The sequence below is a fragment of the Chlorocebus sabaeus genome, chromosome 2 (assembly GCF_047675955.1).
Source record: "Chlorocebus sabaeus isolate Y175 chromosome 2, mChlSab1.0.hap1, whole genome shotgun sequence".
NCBI lineage: Eukaryota > Metazoa > Chordata > Mammalia > Primates > Cercopithecidae > Chlorocebus > Chlorocebus sabaeus.
This window is the reverse complement of record NC_132905.1, coordinates 43,256,654-43,267,136: the sequence shown is the minus strand read 5'-3', so window position 1 is coordinate 43,267,136 and position 10,483 is coordinate 43,256,654. Positions and strand designations below refer to the sequence as shown.

The 10,483-nt window shown below is 44.4% G+C and overlaps 1 protein-coding gene across 1 annotated transcript; it reads right to left on the bottom strand.

The window, feature by feature from the left end:
• Positions 1 to 6,332: 6,332 nt before the first annotated feature.
• Positions 6,333 to 7,383, bottom strand: LOC119621511 (uncharacterized). The gene has a single exon (XM_037990886.2). It carries the CDS (start codon positions 6,936 to 6,938, stop codon positions 6,333 to 6,335), a length of 606 nt encoding a protein of 201 aa, XP_037846814.2. The 5' UTR covers positions 6,939 to 7,383.
• Positions 7,384 to 10,483: the final 3,100 nt, after the last annotated feature.

The window sequence follows — 10,483 nt, the reverse complement described above, 5'->3', positions numbered from 1 at the left end:
AAATAAATCCCTTTTCTTTATTATTGCTTCCTGGTCATTATTTCCTTGGCAATAACTTACTTTGTATTTAGAAACATGCACATAAGTTAGTGCCTTCTAGAATTGAGATTTTAAAAAAGTGTACACTTGAGGTTCTTTTAAACATGTTGGTGTCATTTATTGAATTCCACTTCGTGTCCAAAACACAGCACTGTGCCGACACTCTCAGAATATTGTCGCTCTTTAAAGACCCTGCTGTCAGTGAATTTGCCTTTTAATATATTGTATCAGGAAAGTATCTGATTTACTTTTTCATGTAAAACTGTGTTTAAGTATAGGTTATTATGTTTGAAAACTTTGTTCAATAATTATTATGAGACTTTGCATGTGTGGCTCTAAAATGAGTTTCACTGCTCTTGAATGGTCGTAATGGCTGGAAAAGAAACCTCACAATAACATGCAGGAAGAATTGATTTTCCTGCTTCCTAAGTTATGGTACTCAGTTTTAAATCCCACATGCCAGTTAAGTTAAAATTTGTCCTGCAAAGTTTTAATTTTTTATAATGTTACTCGGTTCTCCAAAGTAATTGAAATATACTTTTTATTTATTTAATTAAAACATTATTATTCTGTATACTGGATGAGGTGCAGTTTGATGTTTTGACACAAGTAACACATTGTATCATGATCAAACAATTTAAGTCTCATATCCTGTTCATGTGAGTTTGGCAAGTTTTAAAACTACTAAAACAATAGCCAGTTTCTGTTAGACAAAGTTTTCTGATCCTATCTAGTCAGCTCCATCTTCAGCAATTTTTATGTCAGTCGTCTCCTTGGTCCCATGGGCCTGATAATGCCTGGATGTCTGTTCTAACCCAGCTGATTTTAAAAGGCAAGAAGAAATGACTATTTGGAGAAAATGCCTGTTGGAATATACTAGGTAAGAATCCTGTGAAAAATTCTAAAGGGGAGAATTCAGGTAGATGTCAGAGTGTATCTGGTAGATCTAGAGGTACTCCCACTGGTCTTTTTCTGGATTAGTTGTAGGCTGCAGAGATAGGTGTAGAGCTAGTGCTAAGGACACAGATGCGAATCCACACCAAGATTGGCCAGCACCATCACTGAACCGCTGTGTGATGTGAGATGACACCAATAAACAGAGGCATGGGGACTAGGCAGTAAGGAAGTACCTTGGTGAAACTAACTTATCTGGTGAGAAGAACAATTGAACACTCATAATCATTGGGTAAAGACTAACATGGTGATGATAGACATTATTTATTGTATACCTCCTCTGAGCCACATGCTTTAAGCAAATCTTCAATTCTGAAAAGACTCGTGGAGTGGTGGGTTGTTATTTCCATTTTTCGGATGGAAAAACTGCAGTTCAGAAAAGAAGTGAACAGCCCGTGTCATAGAGCATGCATTTAAATTCAGAACTATATACCCAGTCTAGACTTTATACCCTAATGAAACAAAAGCTGAAAAGCAAGAAGCAAATAATTAAAATACATATATACACATATCTGGCTGGGTGCAGTGGCTCACACCGGTAATCCCACCACTTTGGGAGGCTGAAGTTGAAGTGGAAGGATTGCTAGAGGCCATGAGTTGGGGTTGGAGTTGGGAAAAAAATAGCCAGTTTTGGTGGTGTGTGCCTAGAGTGCCAACTACTCCAGAGGCTTAAGTGGGCTGAAGTTCAAGGCTGCAATGCGCTGTGATCACACCACTGCAATCCAGCCTGAGTGACAGAGTGACACCTCATCTCAAAAATAATTTATATAAATAAATAGAAATGCAAGTGGAAAGGTGGAGGGGAGTATGTGGTGAATCCAGGCAGGAACCAGAGCCAGGCCCAAAGGTGCCATGTGTGCTGATTGATTTAAGCTCAGGAGCTGTGAGGGCCATGGAGAGACCTTACATGGGGTTTGATGTGATCTAGTTGACCTACTGACATAGCCCTGACTAGCAGGGCCGTGGAGGGGATGGGCAGGAGGGAAAGAGAGTAGTTGAAAAGCCCATCAGACTAATCCAGGGAGGAGAGAGGAGGGCCCTGCTGAGGCTTTGGGAGTGAGGATGGGGGTGAGAGGCAGGTTTAGGTGCTGCTTGGAGGGTGAAACGCTGTGAGTGGAGGTACAGATGCTTCCACATGCATAGTGGAGTCTTACACTGAGGGAGGAACAGGTGAGACAAATGTGAAGGAATCAACAGGACTTGTGCCTCCCTACATGTGTGGAGTGAGGGAGAGACTTTGGGGATGACTCCTGGGCTTCTAATGTGGGAGAGAGGATGACTGTGTTGCCTTGTGCTGAGACACAAGACTGTCTAGAGGAGCAGAGGGTGTGGAAGAAGGTACAGGGTAACCTGGCTTTCCACCCAGTGAGTGTGAGGTGCCTGTGGGTTGTCCAGGGAAGGGAGATGGGAGGTGGTTTTGTGCATGGTTCTGAAGCTTCATTTAAGGCCCAGTAGCCAAGGGGGAGCTGATGTGGCAGGCCCGGATGTGACCGCCCATGGAACGTGCACAGTGATGAGAAAGGAGGGCGGGGCTGACTCATCAGGGGAACACCATGGGCCCAGAGGCTTCCACAACCCTGAGCTTTTGAAAGCTCTACGAGGTCAGAAGCCTAAGTAGAAACCTTTAGCTTGTTAGAAAGAAACCAAAATAGCAACAAAACCAAAACATAACAATCCTGCAAAATAGTTATGTTTCAAAAACAAAATTAGAAAATGATATTCAACCTCTCATTTCTACAGTGAAAATGTTCCATGAGGTGTGGATGTGTTTTAATATATTTAATACATCTGATGTGATGTAGGTGAGCCCCCTCCAAAGACATCGCTCCTAAAGTCTATAAAAGGAGGTAAGGTGTGGGAGGGTATCTTCTCCTTTAATGAGCCCCATGCCCCACTCTGGCATTTCCTCCATCCTGCAAGCATCCCCTCCCCCTTGCAGAGGGCATCCATGTGATGCTGCATGCAGTGTTTGTGGGTTTGCAGCACTTTGAAGTGCGGTTCCCACAAGATCTGGTCCTGATGGATGTCATCTGGGATTGTTCTCTCCAGTTCCCACAAAATCTGGTCCTAATGAGCCTCATCTGGCTTCGCCTTCTCCCTCAGGTGTCTCACCATGGCCTCCGTGCTGCTTGGTCTGGTCACGCAGTTCCCACAGTATCTGGTTCTGCTGAACCTCATCTGGGGTCACCTTTTCCTTCGGGTGTCCCCCTGCGGCCTCCATGCTGCTCTGTCTGATCAGGAGCACTCTGGGTGCCCTTGTGCTGCCTGCCTGCTCCTGGGTCTTCTGCCGACTCTAGGCAGTGGCATCCCACCCTGTCTCCTGACAAGTGTCCCATGATAACACCCTGCTGGAGTAGATCTCGGTGTTGTCACCCATTCCCCTGCATCCACCCACCCTGCCCACTCCCCTCCCACCTCTCAGGATCTTATTTCACACCCCACCTCCTTCCATCACTCAACTCACCTGCCTGTGCTTCTCAGCACCTGCCTGGTCACTGGAACCGCCTCTGGACACCGCCCACAAAGGACTCACAGCCAGGTGGCAGGCCAGGAGGTAGTGGACATACGATTGAATCTCATCTTGGCCAATCATTCCCTAAAAGAGATTTTGTAAGGTGTCAGAAACCTCTCCCCACTTAAAAGCAGATGTCCTGAATCCAAACTGTGTGTATCTCAGGCGGAGTAGCTCTCCATTGTAAGTAACGTGGTGACTTGAGAGTTTTATAAATGTTCGTTATAAACTACACATAAAACTCACCATCTTAGGCATTCTTAAGTGTATAGTACAGTAGGGCTAAGTATATTCACATTGTGTGAAACCAGTCTCCAGAATGTTTTCTTTCACACACATTAAACAACTCTCCATTTCCCGTCCCTCCAATCCCTGGCAGCCACCATTTTACCTTTTGTTACTATGAATGACTCTTCTAGATACTTAATGTAATACTGTTTACTTTAAAAGAACCAAAGTATGCCTAGCATTGAGAAATTAGCCACCCCCTAGATTTAGCCAGTGCCTAAACACTGACTTTAAAGCCTGTGCTCTTCCCCACCATGTGTTCCTTCATTCATTCAGGACACAGTGTGCTTCAGGATGCGTTTGGGTGTCTGGGAGACAGTGTTCAATGTGTTTTACTATTGACTGGTTTTCTGTTTATTAGTTTGTTGGAGTTTATTATTTTGAGAATTGTGTGTGCTACAAATATCTTTTCTCTCCTTGTGGCTTGCCTTTTTAGTCTCTTAATGCTGTTTTTTTGAGACCAAAAATTTAAATGCGGTCTAATGTATTAGTCTTTCCCTTTATGGTTATTGTTTTGTAAATGCCATTCATGACATCTTTTCTTGATTTGATGTCCTGAAGATAAATTTCTGTGTTACCTTCTAGATCACTGCCATCCAATAAAAATTATGAAGTGAGACACATACTATCTAGACTAAATATTATCTAGTATCCATATTGAGAGAGAAAAGGGAATCCAATAAAGCTAAGTTTAATAATGTTTGATTTAACTCAGTATATACAAATTATAATTTCAAACTTTCAATATAAAAATTACTGAGATATTTAACATTGGTTTTTCCTACTGTTTAACATTCCAATGCAAGTGTTCCGCTTATTGGCACATCTCAAGTATTCAGTAACCATGCATGGGCAGAGCAGTTGTAGAATATTTATTGCTTTTACTGTTTCACATTAGACCTGTCTTTTACTTAACTGATTTTTGAGTGTAGTGTGAAGTGGGAATCTCGCTTGATTTTTTTTTTCCAAATGAGTAACCAACTGACCCAGCACCACTTAGTTGAAAAGACAATCCTGTCCCCACTGTTCTGTCTGGTGCAGGAGTCTTATTTTTATTTATTTATTTATTTATTGAGATGGAGTCTCGCTCTGTTACCCAGGCTGGAGTGCAGTGGCACGATCTTGGCTCACAGCAAGCTCCGCCTCCTGGGTTCCCGCCATTCTCCTGCCTCAGCCTTCTGAGTAGCTGGGGCTACAGGCGCCCGCCACCACGCCTGGCTGAAATTTTTTTGTATTTTTAGTAGAGACAGGGTTTCACCATATTAGCCAGGATGGTCTCGATCTCCTGACCTCGTGATCTGCCCGCCTCGGCCTCCCAAAGTGCTGGGATTACAGGCGTGAGCCACCGCGCCTGGCCTGCTGCAGGAGTCTTAAAAGAAAGTGTCCACATGTGTGTGAGTGTCGTTCTGGTCTCAATTCTGTGCCACTTGTCTACTTGTCTATGCTTTCACCACTCCTATGCTATCTTAATTACTGTAATTTTCATGCTAAGTTCTGATATCTGGTAGGGAAAATGTCTTTTTACGAGAGTGTTGGATAACTTTGGCTTTTTGCATTTTCATATAAATTTCAATTGTCAAGTTCTCAAAAATATAGTGGGATTTTGATTGAGATTCTAGATGTTGTCTGATGGAGAATCTAGATAACCAGTGGAAGAGAGGCCTTTTGTAAGCATCATCAGTGAATGTCCTGCAGGCATCTGAGTGGGATCTAGATGTGCTCTTGCTTTGCAGACTGTGTTCCCCTCCCCATTGTGAGGTAGAAGCAGCTGATGAAAGAGGCTCAGCCCTTTGTGCTGTGATAAGGACACAGTGGAGGGCCCCACCCCCTACTGCAGTAGACATTTCTCAGGGACAGAACATCTCTACCATGGGTCTAGAATCCTAGGGTGAATACAAATAAATTCTGGGATAAGCCAGGCAGCAAATACATAAACAAAACCAACACTGAGTTTCCACCGATAGTGGGGGCCTTGTGCCCTGTGAGCTCTCAGGGGTCACTGTTATTGCACTCAGTTTAACCCAGGGCAGGACTTACCTTCCTTGAGAACAGGTTAGGTGTTTCCCACTCCTCACTGCCCTCTGCCGTCTCGGTCACTGGCCCCGTGGTTTGCTTTGTGGCTTTGACTGAGTTCCATGGAGAAGCAGAAACAAATACAGAGGCTCCTGCAGGCTGGCTGATCAGGCAGGGGAGGAAAGGAGCAGACTGTTGAGAGACAGAAAATTGTTAGCAGTATGTCTGGTCTCTGAAGAGGATTCACAGGATGGGAATAAAGGCGAAATACAGAGGACAGTAGGGTGACCAGGGCCTGGTCATGGAGAAGGACTCTTGTGACTTACTGAGGCTGAATGCTGGTTTCCACGGTCTCGCGTTTCCTTTGTCCACCAGGCCAGGCTGCTGAGAACCCACAGTCCTGGCCATCCTGGCCTGTACCAGAACTGCCCCAGGAGCAGGGAAACCATCTCCAAGATGAGATTTGTGAACTGTCAGGTCTGGTGGAGATGGCGGGGCTGGGGCTGGGGACTAGAAAGAAGTAGGGCTAAGGAGGAGGGGTAGAGGCATAGGTAGAGGCATCCCAGGAAACAGCTCTGGGATGACAGTGTTTGCAAGCAGGGCTAGGAGGAGGAGTAGGGGGACAGATAGGGGAGTCACAGAAAAGAGTTCTGGGACCAGAGTGTTGGCAAGGAGGGCTAGGAGGAGGAATAGGGGAACAGATTGGGGAATCACAGGGAAGAGTTCTGGGACCCCAAAGTTGACCAGTAGGGCTAGGAGGAGGGCTAGGGTGATGGATAGGGGAGTTTCCAGAAAGAGTTCTGGGACCAGAGCAATGACAAATGGATGGTTTGTAACTAATAGCAGAAGAGCAGGGCAGGTAGAGTATTAGGGTAGGGTAGTGGGGAGGGCAGGTATGAGCCACAGTGGGATAACAGTTAGGGCAGAAAACTGAAAAATCCACATGCTTCTGGAGAGGAGGAAGGGGCTTGGCAGATTGAAGAAGAGGGAGGGATTTGTGGGCACAAGAGTAGGATGGCTTATGAGAGTGGGATGTATTAGGAGGGCGGGATGGATCAGGAGGGTGTGGAATCATAAAACCAGGTACCAGGCGGGGTGGAAATTGAGAAATTGGAGGGAGCTTTCCTGTCATTTCTTCCAATGAGAATTCTAGTTAATCCCTTCTCCCAGTGAGTCCAAATGAGTAAGTGGGATGTGCCCAGACCTACCCCAGCATTTATAACATGCCCACCCCTTGCATCATACCATGTCTGAATGCCCATTATGATGCCTGTGTGCCCCTCTCTTTTGGTCTAGGGAGAGGGACCCACCAACCAGAGAACGGATCCCAGTTTCTAGATGTAAGAGCGATCATGGAAAATAGCAGAGAAGAAATGGGGGCTGTAATATTAGTCCCTTTTCTGGGGATACCATGTAGTTATGCCCCTCAGTAGGCAAAGTTTGATCAAAGGTCCAAGATGGAGTTAGGGGCTGGGGGCCTAGGAGAGTGGCTCTGAAGCAGGACTTGGGAAAATGGGAAGAAGTCAGTGCCCTTTCACTACAATTTTCAAAGCTCTTTCACATCATTTATACTTCTGCATGAATATATGTGATTAGAGGAACGATGTGTATTCATTAGATCAATGAGGACACTGAAGACCACAGAGGAAGCTGCCATAAACAGGCAGTGGGTGACAAAGCAAGTGGGACTAGAACTTGGGCCAAAAGGAGGGGCAGGTGGGAGGGAGCCAAAAATAGCCCAGAATGCTGACCAGCGGCCTCCCTCCTCCTGGCTCTCTGGACAGGATCCTGCCTGCAGGGGGTGCTTCAGAGCACAACTGTACTTTTCATAGTAACCTCTTGATCCTTGTGCCCCTGTGGTTTTATGCCTTACTCTTAATGGGAACCATAAACATAGTTCTAAGGAGGCTGGGAGGTCTGGACTGTGTGGAATTCACCCCAGCATAGCAAAGCGGCTGTGGCCAGACTACTTCTCTAGATTCCTCCTCACTGGACAGGGCATCTCTGAAGGAAAGGCCCCAGTCAGGGGCTTACAGATAAAACTCTCATCTCCCTAGGACAGAGCACCTGGAGGAAGGAGCAGCTGTGGGCGCAGCTTCAGTGGATTCAAACTTTCCTGCCTGCCGGCTCTGAAGAGAGCAGCTGATCCTGACAAGTGGGAATCTCCCAGCACAGCGCGCAGCTCTGCTGTGGGACAGACTGCCTCCTCAAGTGGGTCGCTGACCCCTGAGCCTCCTGACTGGGAGAGACCTCCCAACAGGGGTTGAGAGACACCTCATACAGGAGAGCTCTGGCTGGCATCAGGTCAGCGTCCCTCTGAGATGAAGTACCCAGAGGAAGGAGGAGGCAGCAATCTTAGCTGTTCTGCAGACTCCGGTGTTGATACCCATGTGGACAGGTCTGGAGTGGACTTTCAGCAAACTGCACCAGACCTGCAGAAGAGGAGGGGCCTGACTGTTAGCATAAAAGCTAAGAAACAGAAAGCAACACTATCAACATCAACAAAAAAGACCCCCACACAGAAACCTCTTCCAAAGGCCATCAACATCAAAGATCAAAGGTAGATAAATCCATGAAGATGAGGATAAAACAGTGCAAAAACGCTGAAAATTCCAAAACCAGAATTCCTCTTCTCCTCAAATGATAGCAACTCCTATCCAGCAAAGGCACAAAACTGAACAGAGAATGAGACTGACTAATTGATACAAGTAGGCTTCAGAAGGTAGGAATAGCAAACTCCTCTGTGCTAAAGGAGCATGGACTAACCAAATGCAAGGAATCTTAGAACCTTCATAAAAGGCTACAGTAACTGCAATCTAGAATAATCAGTTTATAGAGGAACATAAATGACCTGATGGGGCTGAAGAAACCCAGCACAGGAACTTCGTGAATCATACACAAGTACCAATAACTGAATTGATCAAGCTGAAGAAAGGATATCAGTCATTGAATATCACCTTGCTGAAATAAGACATGAAGACAAGATTAGAGAAAAAAGGAATGAAAAGGAATGAACAAAGCCTTCAAGAAATATGGGACTATGTGAAAAGGCCAAACCTATGATTGATTGGTGTACCTGAAAGTGATAGGGAGAATGGAACCGAGTTGGAAAACACACTTCAGGATATTATACTGGAGAACTTCTCCAACCTAGCCAGACAGGCTAACATTTAAATTCAGGAGATAGAACCACTACTAAGATAATCCTTGAGAAGAGCAACCCCAAATCATGTAATCGTCAGATTCTCCAAAGTTGAAATGAAGGAAAAAATGTTAAGGGCAGCCAGAGAGAAAGGTCAGATTACCTACAAAGGGAAGTTCATCAGACTAACAGCAGCTCTCTCTGCAGAAGCCCTACAAGCCAGAAGAGAGTGGGGGCCAATGTTCAACATTCCTAAAGAAAAGAATTTTCATCTCAGAATTTCATATCCAGCCAAACTAAGCTTCATAAGGAAAGGAGAAATAAAATCCTTTTTAAACAAGGAAATACTGAGGAATTTTGTCACCACCAGACCTGCCTTACAAGAACTTCTGAAGGAAGCACTAAATATAGAAAGGAAAAACTGGTACCAGCCACTGCAAAAACACACCAAAATATAAAGACCAAGGAAACTATGAAGAAACTACATCAACTAATGTTCAAAATAACCAGTTAGCATCGTGATGACAGGATCAGATTCACACATAACAATGTTAACCTTAAATGTAAGTGTGTTACATTCCCCAATTAAAAGACACAGACTGGCAAATTGGGTAAAGAACCAAGTCCCATCAGTGTGTTGCATTCATTCAGGAGAACATCTCACATACAAAGACACACATAGGCTCCAAAAAAAGGGATTGGGGAATATCTACCACGCAAATGGAAAGCGGAAAAAAAAAAAAAAAAAAAAAAAAAAAAAACCAGGAGTTGCAATCCTAGTCTCTGCTAAAACAGGCTTTAAACTAACAAAGATCAAAAAGACAAAGAGGGTCATTACATAATTGTAAAGAGATGAAGGAAACAAGAAGAGGTAACTATCCTAAATATATGTGCACCCACCCAATACAGGAGCACTCAGCTTCATAAAAGAAGTTCTTAGAAACCTACAAAGAGATTTAGACTCCTACACAATAATAGTGGGAGGCTTTAACACCCCACTGTCAGTATTAGGCAGATCAAGGAGACAGAATATTAACCAGGATATTCAGGACTTGAACTCAGCTCTTAACCAAGCCGACCTAATAGACATCTAGAACTCTCCACCCCAAATCAACAGAATGCATTCTTCTCAGTGCCGCATAGACTTATTCTAAAATTTACCACATAATTGGAAGTAAAACACTCTTCAGCAAATGAACGGAAATCATACACAGTCTCTCAGACCACAGTACAATTAAATTAGAACTCAGGGTTAAGAAACTCACTCAAAACCACAGCCTGTTCCTAAATGACTACTGGGTAAATAACGAAATTAAGACAGAAATAAAGAAGTTCATTTTCACGATATTGATTCTTCCTATCCATGAGCATGGTATGTTCTTCCATTTGTTTGTGTCCTCTTTGATTTCACTGAGCAGTGGTTTGTAGTTCTCCTTGAAGAGGTCCTTTACATCCCTTGTAAGTTGGATTCCTAGGTATTTTATTCTCTTTGAAGCAATTGTGAATGGAAGTTCATTCCTGATTTGGCTCTCTGT